At 52.2% G+C, this 16734-nt stretch overlaps 7 protein-coding genes across 7 annotated transcripts; 4 read left to right on the forward strand and 3 right to left on the reverse strand.

Annotated features, from left to right (window-relative positions):
• Nucleotides 1-499: 499 nt before the first annotated feature.
• J4E83_009993 (uncharacterized protein) lies at nt 500-2380 on the forward strand (the record flags this gene model as incomplete). The annotated part of the gene is made up of 1 exon (XM_049336877.1): nt 500-2380. One exon carries the CDS (start codon nt 500-502, stop codon nt 2378-2380), a length of 1881 nt encoding a protein of 626 aa, XP_049184001.1.
• Nucleotides 2381-3897: 1517 nt separating this feature from the next.
• Nucleotides 3898-4271, forward strand: J4E83_009994 (uncharacterized protein; the record flags this gene model as incomplete). Its single annotated transcript, XM_049336878.1, has 2 exons — nt 3898-3973; nt 4030-4271. 2 exons carry the CDS (start codon nt 3898-3900, stop codon nt 4269-4271), a joined length of 318 nt encoding a protein of 105 aa, XP_049184002.1.
• A 703-nt stretch (nt 4272-4974) lies between these two features.
• J4E83_009995 (uncharacterized protein) lies at nt 4975-5659 on the forward strand (the record flags this gene model as incomplete). The annotated part of the gene is made up of 4 exons (XM_049336879.1): nt 4975-5038; nt 5092-5307; nt 5378-5550; nt 5603-5659. 4 exons carry the CDS (start codon nt 4975-4977, stop codon nt 5657-5659), a joined length of 510 nt encoding a protein of 169 aa, XP_049184003.1.
• An 850-nt stretch (nt 5660-6509) lies between these two features.
• On the forward strand, nt 6510-8078 carry J4E83_009996 (uncharacterized protein; the record flags this gene model as incomplete). The annotated part of the gene is made up of 2 exons (XM_049336880.1): nt 6510-6637; nt 6701-8078. The coding sequence occupies 2 exons, from the start codon at nt 6510-6512 to the stop codon at nt 8076-8078; spliced, it is 1506 nt and encodes a 501-aa protein (XP_049184004.1).
• Nucleotides 8079-8567: 489 nt separating this feature from the next.
• Nucleotides 8568-9051, reverse strand: J4E83_009997 (uncharacterized protein; the record flags this gene model as incomplete). The annotated part of the gene is made up of 3 exons (XM_049336881.1): nt 8568-8654; nt 8727-8839; nt 8943-9051. 3 exons carry the CDS (start codon nt 9049-9051, stop codon nt 8568-8570), a joined length of 309 nt encoding a protein of 102 aa, XP_049184005.1.
• Nucleotides 9052-12544: 3493 nt separating this feature from the next.
• Nucleotides 12545-13196, reverse strand: J4E83_009998 (uncharacterized protein; the record flags this gene model as incomplete). Its single annotated transcript, XM_049336882.1, has 2 exons — nt 12545-12850; nt 12924-13196. The coding sequence occupies 2 exons, from the start codon at nt 13194-13196 to the stop codon at nt 12545-12547; spliced, it is 579 nt and encodes a 192-aa protein (XP_049184006.1).
• Nucleotides 13197-15377: 2181 nt separating this feature from the next.
• On the reverse strand, nt 15378-16347 carry J4E83_009999 (uncharacterized protein; the record flags this gene model as incomplete). The annotated part of the gene is made up of 3 exons (XM_049336883.1): nt 15378-15886; nt 15934-16140; nt 16188-16347. The coding sequence occupies 3 exons, from the start codon at nt 16345-16347 to the stop codon at nt 15378-15380; spliced, it is 876 nt and encodes a 291-aa protein (XP_049184007.1).
• Nucleotides 16348-16734: the final 387 nt, after the last annotated feature.

The following is a 16734-nucleotide window of genomic DNA, read 5'->3' on the forward strand; positions in this document are numbered from 1 at the left end:
GTTTATTCCAGTCCTAACTAGCTACGTCGTCGCGTTTGTGCATCATACTCAGGTTTGTATCTCTCTTTTATCTTCACCTTGTCATGAAGACAATATACCTAGAGGAGGTCTGTATCCTCTTAGCCGCATCGACTCTGCATTCTAAAGGTACGCGTCGTGATACACGCAGCTACAAGCAAGCGTCGGCCCTGGCGAGTACCTTTAGAGCATACTTTATGTTAGGTACAAACTAGAATGGTAAAATATGTGGAGTTGCACAGGCAGCTGTGAACCTTTTAGCCTGCCATGGGTGAGACTTCTTGCCGGCATGAGCCTCAACCGCACCGCGTGACCTCGCACGTAAGGTACACACGACACATAACCACGTAGATCCCAGCACGAGCTGCAGTCACATCGCCAGTTCAGATGTTCGGAGCTATTCGTCATCCAAACAGATCGCTTATTCCTATCGCTATTACCCACGTCGCATACAATTCAACAAACTCCACATTCTCTCATTATGGCAATTCCTTTCCGGCCCGCGTCACCTGCCGAGGACCTGCCCCCATACTACCAAGACACAGGCAACGACGATATTCGACAATGTTTCCGTAACTTCGATGTGGACCGAAACTTTGATCTCTTCGACCGGCAAACAAGAGAGCACAGGAGCCGCAATTTCTGTATCGACTTCGGAGAAGATGAAGGTGATGCCTTTTGCGCTTTCGATCTCAACGACCAGGCATACAAAAAGCTGCTGGAATCGCCGCGACCGACTGAACTACATACGCGATGGATCAATATCTGGCAGCCCTACAATCAGAAGGAGCTGATCCAAACGCTAGCCTCTCACTTCGACTTCACGCCACGACTGCTGGGCATGATGACGAGCGATCATATGCCGCCACGTAACAACCCGTCACTGCGCATGAAGAAGAGTTCTTCCACACTGAGATCGGTATTCTCCCACAAATCACAAACAACTAATATGTCCAACTCGATCAGGGAAAAGGCAAAGCAGGCGAACGAACAAGCTTTAGATTCAGAATCCAGTATCGGTCTGACAGAGATGATGCAATCTACACAGCTGGAGCTGGTCCGAGATTTGAGTCACTACCAGCTAGTAGACGATGTCTGGCATTGGAGTACTGTCGACCAGGGTCGGAGATGTAAGTTGCTCTTCATACCTAGAGAGATGGATCGTGGATTAAAGAGCTCTGCTGACAGTAACACAGACATGTGCATAGGCTACAACTCACTACACAACGTCCGCAGCAAAGAAACCAACACCCGCCCTATAATCTCGGATAGAACCCGAGACGTGCCCCACGGCAAACGCGTATGGAACTGGCTTCTCTTATGCGAGGACAAAACTGTCATCTCAATCTCCGAAGACCCGTTCCCGTTCGCCAACGGTGCTTTAAACAAAGAAGACGTGAAAGTACTCTTCACCACACGTCGTAATACTGTGAACGTCTTCAGGCAACTTACGAAAGCACCGACGCCGCTAAGAGAGGCAGCGCTCACTCAACTACCCATCCGTCAACGCCTCGGCAGCAGCGATGAGGAAACAGCCCACCGTCCCACGGATGCCCCTGGCTTGCTCTTCTACTACCTCTTCGAAGACTGGGGCGCAACCTTCGATCTCATCTCCCGCCGCGAGCACGGCTACGCCGCCGAGCTCGACCGACTCCGACAAGAAATGCTTCAGACAGCCAATCTAACCCACGTCGACCAACTTCACCACATCGGCTGCCAACTGGCCGTTCTAAAGCGCGTCTACCAAAGCTACGAATTAATCATCGAGCGCGTCCTCAAAAAGCAAGAAGCCACCCTCGCGTCACTTAAGAACTCGCACATCCTCTCCGGCAACGCCTCCCTCATCTCCTCCCACCCCGTAATAAACGACTCTCCCGGCCCCCTCGTCCCCGAAGCCGACAGCCTCCTCGGCGTAGCCCTCAGCTCCGCCGCGCGCGTCCGCTTCGAACGCCTCAAAGACCGCATCCAGCTCTACGCCCTCTCCGAAATATCCGAATGCCTCGACCAAAAAGAGTCCCTCGTAATGATGAACTTCAATCTCATCGCCATCAAAGAATCCTTCTCGGTCGAGCGCCTCACCTGGGTTACTTTGCTGCTTGCTAAGATTACCATCTTGTTTACGCCTGTGACGCTGATGACGGGGTATTTTAGCATTCAGTTCAAGGGGCTGGAGTTTGAGGTGGGCAGTTATTGGCGGGCGTTTGGGTGGACGTTTGGGTTGAGTGCTGCGTTGCTGGTGTTGTTTAGTTGGGTTAGTGGGACGTTTGAGGGGAAGATTATTACGAGGAGTTGGACGAGGGCGGTTTATGATGTTGCGCATAGGTGGGTTGTTGGGAGGAGGAAGAGGGGGAAGATGCTTTGAGGGAGATTTGGGTGTGGGTAGAGTGCTGGATGGTGGTTGGTGGATCTATGTGCGGTTAGATTCATGGGATGGAACGAAACTGAGTTCCACTCTAGGAGCGATTGCTGTTGCTCTTCGTGGCCTATCTCAGGGTATAGCAATTGACCAGTCACGAGGTGTCTCTTCAACCATAAATAAGAAGCGATCTGTGAGAGCTGTCTCCTAAACCATATTCCAAAGTGACAATGACTTTGACTTTCATGGAATACGAATCCATCATCTGGGAGAATGAGACGAAGAAGAAGATCCTATCTCACGCACGCGCCGCGTACATTGAAGAAGTCCTTCCTGGGACTACTTTCGACATCGTCACCACTAAGAGCAGCGAGAAGTTTATCCTTCATCTCGTCGCAATCCACGAATGTTCTCACCGAGCCAAATTTAAGGTCCTGTTGTCTACGAAGATGAACGATACAGAACACGATGGGTTGGAGGAGTTAGTGACGACGCTACAAGATCAGCTTTCTAGGATAATACAGGAGGTCACGGATGATGTCTACAAAGTTGTATATCCTGATGGATAGGTGTTGATGCAGTGCCTGGCTAGTGGGTGCGGAACAGGAAGGAGTAGGATATGTGCTGGCTACGTCATGTATTGTAGCTCCATACATCTTGACAACACTGAGTGCGTTCTCCGCGCTCCCTACTGCTAGACGTTACTATACATCTGTCGAACACACTAGAACCGTATACCAAGATCAGTGGGGCATTTTCTGCTCACAGTAGCGTACAAACACTGTCTCTAAACACCGAAGTGAAGATTCTTCGCTTCAATCACCGTAAACGCTTCGTACGATAAGCTCAACTGTTATACTCCGCCCGTGTCGACGCTTCATAACTGCTACTACTGCACTCCATTAAGACACGATTCTTTCGTCATGTCTACGCCTGAGTACGATATATTATGGGAGAAAGAAATGAAGCAGCAAATCCTATGTATGCTTCCACTACCCCAATCACCCTACTACCTAATTACATCTTCACCTTACTAATTGTACCCTGCCAAAGCACACGCCCGCGCCGTCTACGGCTCCAAATACCGCTACCATTCCGTCTTCGACGTCGTTCATACCTATTCCAGAGACGTACGAGAAAGGCCATACAATACTCACCTTATCGTATACCAGCGGCCGCATAGGATCAGGAAGTGGGATCGAGTTCACTCGGTTCATGATGGCGTTGATCTGCGGCGGGATTGACGGCTCTTTTGGAATCGCTGCGCGTGAGGCTGGGTCGGAATTTTGTTGAGTTGGTGGATGGGTAGGGAAGGAAGCCTCCAAGCGCTGTAGGTCTCTCTGGGTAAAACTCAGTTTACAGATATGGAATGGTTACCTAAGCGCAATAAGAGTGAAAGTGAGAGCGAAATCGTTGTCTACGTAAGCAAAATTTCGCACGAAAGAGTTCCACGTTCTGATTTCTCCACTTTTCTTCTACTTTGTACCTACCTGGGTTTTGGACCATTACCTAGACGCTCATCAATGGCGAAAATGACCGAGAAACTTAACAGCAACGATCAAGCGCAATACGAAGAGACGCTGAAAGCAACTATCATCGGTGAGTCGAGTTGTGATTTGTCGCTATCTACATCGTATATCTAACATTTACCACAGCCCAGGCGTGCGCAATCTACGGTCCGGGTTACAGCAAGGCTCCCAAATTCGACGTCATCATCGGCTGCGTAAGAGACGAAGACAATCTCGACACCAATGTCGCCTGGCTCATTGTCTATCCGGATACTAGATTCCTTAACTGGAAGCTTCTTCTACAAACCGCAAAGTACCTGAGTGCAGAGAACGCGTATCTGTCGCTGAGGGGAATGTTGCGCACGAAGACGGCCGAAGTCATGGGTTAGTAGATCAATTGTTTCACTGGTAGATGACTCACTAACTGTATCCAGAGTCGAAGGACAAAACTGGGATGGAGGTGCAACCGAAATCCGAATGCTGCATGATGTAGTGGATCCACGGACGCTTTCACTGCAAGGAGCAGATAGGTTCAAACCAGTCATCACCTTGCGTGGAGAATCACGATCATACCCGATCAACTTGACAGAAATTCGTTTACAACCGGATGGAATGGAAAGTCATATGGAATGCAACAGTCCACAGGAAGCGGACAGGCCCCGTGGTCTGTCCCAACCCGGCTCACTGTAACAAACCGGCAGAAGATACTGTAGGGAATCGAAAGCTTCACTTAACTTATTTCATACTTGGACTTTCCTACGTACAGCTACACTCTACACACACTCATATCGCCTGCATACTAACACAACCGTCCTTTCGTCTGAAAAGGCAAGAAGCATGAGTATTTCATCTCATGTCACTTCATTCCAGCATGTTTTCAACGCAATATCAAGGTATCATGACATCGACCTAGCCTTTTCGAGCGCTTTCAACTGCCCGAAAGAGGTACACCCTACGTAGCGAAGATGGTACGTGCTTTGTACAGTATAAAATAATACTTTCACTCCACTGCTCCATCACTCTTGTATCCCACTTTCGCAACACATCCCGATCGATACAATCCAGAGTTGCTCAACACATACCATCAAAGCCATGGCTGCCATGTCCAAGTACCAGACCGTCCTATGGGAAAGGCAGATCGAAAAGCAGATTTTGGGTAAGTTTTCTCCAAGCATTCGGATATATGACGCTCAATTCTAACCTATGTAGCTCGGATCGACTTTCTCTTCTCTAACATGTTCCCTTCCGGTGTCGTCTTCAACATCAGCATCTACGGAGAGCCCGAAGCATATGGCGTCGATGTCAACTGGAAGATGGGTTCGACGGATGCTTCTTGGGATGGGTTGATGCGCTACGAATTCGGGGATACTGTAGAGATGGTCTTAGAGCATCTGCTGGGATACCTGCGTACGCAGTCGGTGGAGGGTAAGTATCAATTCAGAGTCCCCCAAACCGTGTGCCTGTACAAAGCTAATCCTTGAGTTCCCACATACAGATCTTTGGTCGTCGGTACAGTCTCCTCACCTCGTGGAGAGCATCAAGAAAGCTAAGGAAGACAACGAAAAGGCTGAAGAAGACCTCAGAGAGGCTGAAGAGGTCTTCAAGAAGGCCGTAGAGGTACTCCAGAAGTCTTCGACGGACCGCAAGAAAGCCGGGGTACCGGAGGAAGTCTTAGCTTCGATGTTCGTATAGATGTCCATCGTCTAGCTCTACTGCATAGGGCGATTTCCCCGACATGGCATACTGTTTGGTCTTGCTCGAGGAGATCACTGAGTAGACAAGCATTGCTGGGAAGGCGGGAAAGAGACCATGCCATAGGGTACAGCATGTACACAACCGGAGCACACACTCGGTTCGATGTCAACGCTGCTTGAGCTACTAGATAGTCTCCAAGCCCATTGAATGAAGCAACGATCATCGACTCTTCAACATCTCTCTCGCGTGAATGTCTTGTCGGTATCAACATGTCCAAAAGCCCAGGTTTCCGTACTGTTGCGGTCCTCGGTATTCTCACGGCTCCATCCTAGATTCCATACGAAAGGACCACTAGGTCGAAGACGCGGCTTTCGTGGCGCGCTTTTTTACACCCACTGTGGCGAAGTCCGCAAGCGCCGCGAATACGAAAAGAGAGAGAGAATACGAGAAAGAGAGGTAACACGAAAAACGAAAGTTGAACGAATCTCAACGACGTATAAATATGTCGATACCGTACGCATTTCAACTCATCTCATCAAACACTTGTTTGTTTCTTTCGTCGATCCATATTCATCATGTTACGATACCTCACCCTCGCATCACCCGCTCTCGCAAGCGCAGCAGCAACACCACCTCCACCATTCTGTCGATCAACACCCTCCAACGCATCATGGCCCACCCCCTCAGAATGGTCCTCCTTAAACGCCACAATCGGCGGATCTCTAATCCGCACCATCCCCGTCGCATCATCCTGCTGGCCCTCCACAAACACCACCTTCGCCTCCCCTCTATCCTGCCAAGAAGTCAACGACAACTGGTCGAACGGGACCTGGCATTCGCAACAGCCAGAGTCGATCGACTACCAGCTCTATGCGAATAACTCTTGTTTGCCAGATGAAGTGGGGAGTTGGTCGGAGAAGCAGGGTTGTACGATGGGAGGCTTGCCGCAGTATATTGTTAATGCGACGGAGGAGGTTGATGTGGCTACTGCGATGAAGTGGGCTGCGGAGAGGAATGTGAGGATTGTGGTTAAGGGGACGGGTCATGATCTTAATGGACGGTACGTTTTTCTTGTCTTGAACATGTTGGTGAGAGGAAGCTGACATTACCTCGACAGATCAAGCGGCGCTTTCTCACTGTCAATTTGGACGCGCAACTTCCGTAACCTCAGTCGCGACAAAGCCTGGCGAATCGCCAACAGCTCTTCGCCCGCAGAAGACGTCTTCATCGTCGGCAGCGGCCAACAGTGGGGTAACGTCCTCTCCTTCGCGACAAGTCAAGGCCGGGTCGTGACAACAGGCCAGGACCCCAGTGTGGGTTTGGGAGGCTATATCCAAGGCGGTGGTCATGGCCCGTTGGCTTCCACCTATGGTCTGGCATCAAGCCAGGTTCTCCAAATGACCGTCGTTACCACCACCGGACATGTGCTTATCGCCAACGAAGTCCAGAACCAAGATCTCTTCTGGGCACTGCGTGGCGGTGGTGCAGGACAATATGGTGTGGTGACCGAGTACGTGATCAAGCACTACCCAGCTCCCCGTAACGTCGTCATGGCGAGTGTCCAGATCAAACCGAAAGGTAGCACGAACGCCAGTATGGAAGCTTCGTGGTCGGCAGTAGCCAGTTGGCTTAGTGCGCTACCCGACCTCATGGATGCCGGTCTCGCAGGCGCTGCAACCGTAGCAGTGGGAAGTACGGCACCGAAGTTCTTCCCGGATATTGATGTCTCGAAAGGATCGTTCACTGGTATCGGTCTCAACCAAGTCTTCTGGGCTTTCAACACCACGTCCGCTGCTGTCGAAGCGCTCGTCCAACCCATCTTGACAAACCTCCTCCTTCAGTCCAGCACCAATACAAGCACCACCGGCAACGACAGCTCTCTCGTCTCAACTTCAATATCGACCTCAACTCACAGCAACTACCCCTCCTTCTTCACCACCATATCCGGCGACAACGTCGCCGGCGGCGAATCCCTCACCTCATCCCGTCTCCTCGGCCGCGCCGAACTCGTCTCCACCCCCCACTCGCAAGTCATCTCATATTTGAAAACCGCAATGGCGAGTCAAAACACCACAGACCCAGGAAACTACGCCACCATCGGCCTCTCAGGCGGGCCCGGCGTGCACTCCACCCCCTCCAAACACTGGGGCGCCTTACACCCCAGCTGGCGCACCGCGTACCTTCATTTCATCGCCACGGGCGCTACTATTGATTCTCGTGCTGCGGGGAGTGCGAAGCGCGCGTTAAGCATTGGTGCGGATTGGCATGCAGTTGTCAAAGAGCCGATGTGGGAGGAGTGGGCGCCGGGGTCGGGGGCGTATATGAATGAAGCGAATCCGTATGTTGAGGGTTTCCAGAAGGTGTTTTATGGGGATGGGTATGAGAGGTTAGTGGAGGTGAAGAGGAAGTATGATCCGAGTGGGAGTTTGTTTGTGTTGGCGGGGGTGGGGACGGAGGGGTGGGAGTATGATCTTGATAGTGGGAGGTTGTGTAGGGTTTAGAGGGGGGGGTGGTATGGTGGATGGTGGAATTTTATAGATTGTACGCGTTCGAGATGGGATGTCGAATGGGCGATACCGCACGTTTGATCCCTTGATGGTCTGCGACAATATGGCACGTCGATGCGGTGCCGTTGATAGTATCCGTCTTTCACGTGTTGTGTTACGCGTCTGAAAGAAGACGGTGGGTCATAGTTGGCATTACGGTGGACCGTATCCCTACAAGGCGGTCTGTGACAGGAGGTCAGCTATTGTGGGAGAAAGCAAAACTGTTTGGAGGAGGCGCGGTTCCAGAAAAGTAAAGAAATTCGTGAAATGTGACAGAATTAATCGTGTCAATTGGGTACTGCAAATAGCTCATCTTGCTATGATCCCATTTTCCCTTCCACCGCTCCCAACCCAGTATGAGCCAATTCGATATGGCGGTCGGCGTCCTCTTTTAGCCCGCAAGGGAGTCTCATATGTAGAGATCGTATGTCGTGCGTATTTCGTTTACTGGCCGACCTTCTTGGTCTCCTCCTGGAGCTCCTTGATTTGCTGCTTGGTGTCCTTGCCAGTCTCGGAACGATCCGCCTTGACCTATACTCTCCGTTAGCCAATGCCCTCATAACCATGTTCTTCCATCTTCCTGAACGGGGACATCCAACTTACAGCGCTCTCGCTGTCACTGGCAAGCTGCTCCTCCCAGTGTTGCTTGCCGTCCTTCTTCTTGTTGAGCTGCTCCTGCTTCTTCTTCTCGACCTCCTCGGCGCGGTTCTCAGAGTCTGTTCGCTCATGTCAGCTCGGTTCCTTCCCGTTGTAAGATATTGGCACGCATTCAATGCTGTGATTGTTGGCGCTAAGCCGAGGTTGGCGGTGCGGACGTACGGAGAGCCGACTCCTTGCCAGCGGTGCGGGCTATTGACTGCGAGAAAGCGGCACGCTGAGCAAAGGCAAAGGGAGCGCGACGGGTCGCGAAGGCACGAATAGCGGACATGGCTGGTTTCGGGGGTGTTTATGTGGAGGGAAGTTTGCGGGGTTTCGGCGGTATAGCTCGGGCCTTCTAGCTTTGGGTATGTTTCGGTGTGTTCGTGTAGCTTGACAGGAGGAAGAAAGATCAATTGAGTCGACGGAGTATCTTAGTTGTATGGAAAGAGCTTGCAAACTTGGCAGATGGACGCTTCAGAAGGAAAGGTTGGTATGCTGGAGAAAACACACGTTCCTCGGTTAGTGGACGTGACTAGCTCCAGCAGATGACGTCATACTTTCCCCGGCCGGCAATCACCATTACGAACATTGGCCGAATCCTGTCAGCCACTCGACGGAGCCTCATTAGTCATGCTTTTGCGACAACTAACTCAGGTCTAGATCTGCAGAGGCTCTTGTGGATATGCAGGCCGCCCAATTCCAGCATAATGTACCAGTAGCCATCTGGAGCTTGTGGTGTCAGCTGCTCAGATGCCACCTGGCACAAAACAAAGCATCGGTTACACATCAGCTCCTGCTCTTGGCCATGGCGTCGCGGGCCCCAGTTTCTGCCCGTTCGTCTTGTCACTCGTGTCTGGTTATGCCAACGCGACGATGGAGATGCACAGACCAAGACACGCGAATCCAATGGATCCACTTACACGTCGCAATTGCCATGATGGACGTGGACTTCGATTGCGATGTCACACCCCAGGCCTAACGAGATGCTGTAGTCAACCACAATGTCAAGGAGACGGACAGCTTGCTAGGTACTCCTTGCCGCTCGACGAAAAGCGCGTGAGACTATACCGGAGTCGCTGACGCGCACGTTGTGTCCATGCCCGAAAGCATGGCGAACATCGCGACGAGTAGCTAAATCTAGGTGCTTTGGTCAGAAAGCGATAAGCCACGACAGGAGAACAGAACGAGGGCGCCTACAGGCAGACTAAAATCTGCAGTTAGCCAGAGTAATACGATTTGGTTTGTAACATAAGAACCACATCTAAGTATGCGGATGATAGAGATCGTTTGACCAATACGAACTTTTGCGATGTGGCTAGGAAATAGAAGGCTTGAACTAAGAAAAAGTTCTTGAAAGGATAAAGACAATAAATTATAGGCATCCAGCTGGGAAGTACACATGTGTGTGACGAACATGATTTCTTCGAGGAGTGACGTCCTCTCTACAGTCAACGCTGAGCTCTTGGAATCCTTCTTCTCATTCTTTGAATCTTGCGATGAATTCTTGTCTTCATTGCTGCTGCTGCTGCTGCTGCTGCTGGGGGTTCCGCGGTCCTGTGTAAGAGGAGGTGTGTTTGTGGCTGTCGTTGATGAACGCGTAGACAGTAGTGCGATGGCAGTGAACTGCCTTTTGTGACCTTCGAAAAGTTCGTAAGCGCGGTGCCCACGGTACAACGCGAGCTTCACCGGGGAAGCATAAGTCTATCCCAACTCAACGGCAGATGCGGGCTTGGATCGGCTGCAGCACGCAATCTCTGTACTTGAGTTTGTGAGTATTGCGACTTCCTCTCAAGAAACCGTCCCAAGGGCGAAAAGATGCTTTTACTGTCTTGTTCAACACTAGTACGACATTACATCCCGAGTTTGCAGACAGACACTAGACAATACACTGTATCTACGACAGCATGTATGTAAAGATTGCCTTGACGATTCGTATACTAGCCGCGAAACCCAACTCCGATATGTGCTCTAGCATACCTAGCCGGGACACTAACATAATATCGTGGACTACGTCTAATGCGATTCGTCTAAAGGATTAACAAATGTTTATATATTCCATGGCCACGACAACCAAATACACATTTGCCATGTCCCATCACCTTTCTCAATAGTCACCCATACCTCACACCAAATCCTCTCTCCCGAGGTCCTTTGCCACACATTTCCGTACTACCAAACTCCAGCCCCGAACCCATCAACAGAAAAACAAACAAACAGCCAATACACCCAACCCCCCTCTCGCCACACCACACCTCAACCTAGCCTTACCATCCAACCACGCAGCGCAAACGACCCCAGGGCAACGGCGCACTACCATTTAGCACCGAGTCTAGAACACGCACATCACACCAGCTAAATCTCGCAGCCGCTCCTCGTGACAACTTCCTCAGGGCCCTTTATCTAAACTTTACCCATCCGTCCCAAGTATATCCCTCACCTATCGCCAGACTGGCCTACCAACTCCCACCAACTCACGCCACCCAAGTCGACTACAGGGCTACGAATCGGCATAGCTTCCCCCCTTGAACACTAGCCTGTATCCATTGATCTTAGTCAGACTAGCATCGAGTCGGAAGTCCGGGGGGGAAAGAGCCTAGCCTGGTACCTGAATGGACGCTGGAACGCTCGACGCTGAGCTGAGCAGAGCTGACGAGGGGCCGGCCGCGGCGTGGTGTTGGCGTGCGGGGTCAAGATAAACGATCTTATCTTCAGTCAATCCAGCTCGGTACCATGCGAATATGCTCGGTACCATACTGATGGCGATTTCGAAAAAAGTTGCTTTTCAGGTCAAAGTTCACACACACACTGAGCAATAGTGGATGATGATTTGAACAAAGATTGCGTAGATTCCATTCCTAGGATATGTCACTGCCCCCGAAGACTCCAAAGAGCCATCGAGGCGTGTAGATATAAGGTAAGAGAGAGAGAACAGAGCTCTCATCTAAGGAGAGATATCGCATAATAGCGAAAAAAAGGAAAAAGACGACATCCAAGAAAGAAAGATCAATCGCAAACCACACACAACCCACGCCTACTCCTTGGGGGTGTTGTTGTCGTCGTATAAATCCTCGTACAGTTGGAAAAGCAAAAACAAGATAAAAAGATAGAGAAGAGAGAGCAACACCGACGGAAAAGCGAATTCCAGCGCCCAATGACTGCGTAGAATCATCCCAGCGTCGTCCGTACAACAAACAACTACTACCAAACAAAGAGTAGTGGTTTGTGACAATGCGAAGAGGAACCCAAAAGATAACACCACCGATTGATGACTCCCACAACATGTACGCTCAGACACCGTCGCTTTCGCAAGATAGGCGCCCAACAAATGGTATATACCGACCGCTTGAAACCCGAGAGAGAGAGATAAGCCAACCGCACATAGGAAATCTACCCTTTGTAATGGCAAACGTCGACGAGACGCAGCCGGGCAACAAAGATACAGAAACACCGTTCTGTAACCAACAAGTTTTTCCAATAGGAATAGCCAGAAATGCGAGACCCAGAAACACCGTTATGTGCAAACCGCCGTTAATGCGTTAGCGCTTGTAAAGCAAGGACCAAAGCGCTCTATCCGGAAATGATGTGTTTTTCGCTATAATTGCAACGCCGTTGCCCCGTTCAAGTGGTATACCCAAGATGTCGAAGAAGATATCGTGATTTATACAGGGAGAGCCGGTGGATATCGAGAAGAAGAGGATTAGATCCAGGTAGCCACTAGCCTAGCAACACAGACGCCGCAATGTTGACCGAATAAAGACGCTCGGCCGCGTGCCTGCAAGACTTTACCAGCGTCGCGACATGAACTGTTGCTGCATCTGTCGGTTGGGGGAGACAGAGGGGGGTGGGCTGGCAACAGCGCGTGTCGAGGGGTCGACGATGGGGATGGCATTGCGTGTGCGCTGGGCTAGCGGCTGGTGCAGCTTGGTTTGCGAGTTGTTCTGTTGGAATCCGACGGGGGTGTACGGGTTGGGAGCCGAGGACAGGACAAACGAGGGGGTCGGCTGCAGCTGGTGCTGAAGCGGCGACTGTTCAGGCGAGCCGCTCGATAGCGACGAGCGGTCTGAGCCGGACGAGTGGATGGATTGCAACTGTTCATCGAGTGTCAGCGCCAGTTCAGGCGGAGTCGACGACATGGGCGGGTGGCAAATATTGGCGACTTACATCATCCTCGGTGAGCAGGTGGAAGGGGCAGAACATCTCGTCGTCCTCGATGTCGAATGAACGGGCGGCCTCGAAGTCGCGCTTGTATGCGATGAGGGTGGGGGGCTCGACGTTGAACTCCTTGGGGGTGCGGACTTGGCGGAACTGCTTGTTGTGCTGCTGGGCCGAGATCCGGGGCGCCCTCCGCGATCGGCCGCCGTGGTGGTTGTGGGTGTGGGCGTTGAGGTGCTGGGGGTGGTGCTGCTGGGCACCGTAGTTGAAGAATTGCGACATGTTGGCGGTGGTGGTTTGTGGTGGTTTGTGGTGGTTGTGGTTGGGATGACTGATGGGCGGGGAGGGGTTGTGTTGTAAGCCAGGCAGCGCGACCACAACAAAGGCGAAACAAAGGGGTATAGCTCGGAAAGCGGCGGGTAGCGGTGGTGCAAGATGCTGCTGCGGTGTGCGAGATGGATGCGGGTGGTTTTAGCTATTAACTACGGGTATTGCGATGCGAGGCTGAGAAGATGTGGTGAGAGATGCGGTGCAGAAGTGCGAGGAGCAGGAGGAGCGAAAGGGCTGGAGATGAACAGGCTGGGTCAAACGAGATGTGTGGTGTCCGAGTGCCTCGATTTTAGTGCGAGGCCCGCCTGATTGGCTCGCGGCCCTGCTAGCTCGCCACTCCAGCGCCCCCTTGGACTCGAAGCGCTCTAGCGCCGCAGGGATTGGCCGTTAGCGCCCTGTGCACGCTTCTGCGCTGCGAGGTCAGAGACGCCGCCAGGTGTGCGCAGACGGATCGCCTCCCGGGCCAGCGCCTTCATCCCTCCTGCCTCCAGTATCGAGGCAGCTTGGTTCAATAGTCGGCCACGCCTATCGCGCACTCCTAGCCCACCTAATCGATAGACTTGAGATAAACTCAGATGAGGATGCGCGCAAAAGTAAATCCCGGGCGGCGGCGCATCGTCAAACAGCCCTTATGCGACACATGACGCTAGGAGCTGCCAGCCCAGCGAGGCTGTGAGCTGGCTGGCAAGTGACCACCCACCGTCTTCTGCGCCCTGACCGCTTCTTCCGCACCTCTACCGCCGTCGCCAGGGGAATGCAGCCTGCCCATCCGAGCCACTGCCACCACCGCCTGTCCCCTCGAGGCCGCCCTCCAGAAGCCTCCGGGACTTGCACTTGCGATGCGGCCGCCCTTGCCGACGACTGAACGCTAACGCACCTGTGCCTGCGACGGCCAGCAGCAGCTTGACACCGTGGTTGAGCCCATGCCAGGATTCGCTCGTGGCCGCCGAGTCCCTGCCGACGGCGCCTGCCAATCCCTACCATTACGACGCACTGCCCATGTTCTGGAATGCCAGCTCAAGCACCCGCCTGCCCACGGGAATCTGTTGAGACCACGACCACCTGCTGACCAGCGCGACACCATGCGAACATCTGCCTCTGGGCCACGCCGTTGCACCTCCGACTGCCAGTGTCTAAACGCCGACGGCCATGCGAGACGTTTTCCACCCGTCAGTGTTTCCGAACACGCCCGGGCTTCATCTCGTGTGACGTCCCGACGGCTGGGATACCGCGCCCTGGCCAATGAGACGCTGCCACTAGCTGAGACCAAAATAGCGCAATGTCTTCGTTCTGCCCGGCCCGGACGCTCGACGGCCTGTCCAGTGATCGACGCCCTTAGCAGCAGGCTGTCGTCACTCCATCTTGGGGTGATGTCGTCGTGTTATGGGTATTCCATGACGGGCATCGCGACCTCTTCATCGGACCCTGACCTGACCATCGTGAAGTGCCGTGACGTCCATCACTCGCAAACATTTCTGCGACGGGCCAAGCTTTCTCGCATGAAGAACCACTTCAGCTCGAAACACGCTCATTTGATCGTCTCTCTACCCTGTGAAATGCGCAACTCGACGCGAGCGTATTAATTTATATGAAAGCAGGCGAAGTGCATGTATTGGATGCACAAGTGATGTCGATGAAAAATCCTACTGTGAGGCTGCTTACTGCTTAAAGTGCTGACCACCCCGATAAGCTCGCCGACAGGGTGGCCGCAGCTCGTGGTGGCACAGCGGAGTGATACCTGGGGAAGCCCTATGCTGCGGCGGGTGGCGCATGGCCGCTGTGATTGACAAGCAATGCATGTCCGCGAAGCCGTTTCGTCTGGCACCAGGTCTTCGGAAACACAACGGACGGATGTTTGCGTACTCGAAGAGAGCTAAACGCGTCATCTGTTGCGTTAGACATAAACGAGCGTAATGCCTGGGAGCAAGCAACCCAAATTCTTCGTTATGTTAGAAGAATTAAACATGTCAAGTTTATCCTGCGGAAAGCTACAAAGAAAAAATAGACTTGCTCGCGTGTGTTGAGCTTGTTGGCTGTACGGGATTCACACAGTGCTCATAATACCGTCGAGCTGCCAATACTCAAACCCCACTCATCAATCTCCAAAGATACCCCTTCGAGCCAAGCCAAAATCTACTTGTCTAAACCCCTTGCCTTGACAAACTTCGCAATCTGGTCTTTGCACGTCTTATCAGTATACGTCTCCCACACTTCATACAACGATATCAACTCCTGCGTGCACTCAACAACAGCCTCGATATCGACACTGCTCTCAGCAAGCCAGTCGACAAGTTTTTGTATCCTCGCCTGCATGCCTTGCCCACCGCGCGCATTGCCCAGCGTCTGGAGTGCGTTGTTCATCCCAGCTGCATTGACTTGCGAGCCGATGGGCTTCAGGACGACTGCCAAGAACATCGCTGTGATGGCAATGACATGTGGTGCATGAAGCAGCGGGAGATCTGTGAGGTAGTGATCGTTGATGATGGACCATGCCAGAGCGTTCTCTTCTTGCGTCAGTTGGAACTGGGTCTGCAGTTCCGCAAGGCTGCGGTATGGGTGGTGGAGAATTAGTTGCGAGTTCATCTCGGAGATGAGTGTGAATTCGCACTCGCCAATCTTAGAGACGTCGTTGAATGATGTGTCTGGGATTTGTTAGGATTAATTCATAGAAGTGTGGGGGATGACTTACCCCAGCAATGCCGTGCTTCTGCCAGGACCATTCTGATGTGCTGCGGGCATTCCTCCATCTTACACGCTAGGTACAACGCCGTTGCCAGCACGAGCGCTGGATTTGTCCTTCGAATTTCCACCTTGGCGTAGAAGCGTCGGACGTATACTTGAGCAGTAGCCAAAGCTTGCTGTCGAATTCCCAGTGGTCTTGCCATTTTAGACAATTCTAATAAATGTCAGCATGAACCCGAATTACCAGGTCACGTTACTGACGATGCGAAAAGTAAATGCTGAGATGCCGCCGGTCTGGCAAGGGATATAGGTTGACCAGGTTTCGCTCTGCATCTTCCATTCTCTTTCGTTCAAGTGCTAGCTCTTGCTTTGTGAAAGTCCAGAACTTTCGCTGGGTTGACTCCCAGTAACTAGAAGACATGATGGGCGAGTGCGATGCGATGAATTAACGTGGAGATGGAATGATCGATCCGTTCAAGCCACTGCAGTATATATTCGTATGCTCTTCGAGTGATTTAATGGCCTTCTCAGATGTCGCCTCAATACCAGATGCGATTTTGTCAGGCTGAATACAGTTTGTTGGAGCAGACGCCAGTGGACCAGTAGGCCGGGTACACGGCGACAAAGAAGTAAAATTTCAACACATTATCGGACGATGTGCCGGTATGAAGTGAGTGCAATGTGAAGCGTAGAAGAGGTGTCGGGGTTCAGACGCGGTGTCCAATCAGATGCGAGCGAATGTTAGGCTCCTGTCGTGGCTTCCCTCGGTGTTGCGGCATGGGAAGCTAGCCTCTTTCAGCCGCCCTCT

The sequence above is a fragment of the Alternaria metachromatica genome (assembly GCF_023757995.1).
Source record: "Alternaria metachromatica strain BMP 0045 chromosome Unknown scaffold_39, whole genome shotgun sequence".
NCBI lineage: Eukaryota > Fungi > Ascomycota > Dothideomycetes > Pleosporales > Pleosporaceae > Alternaria > Alternaria metachromatica.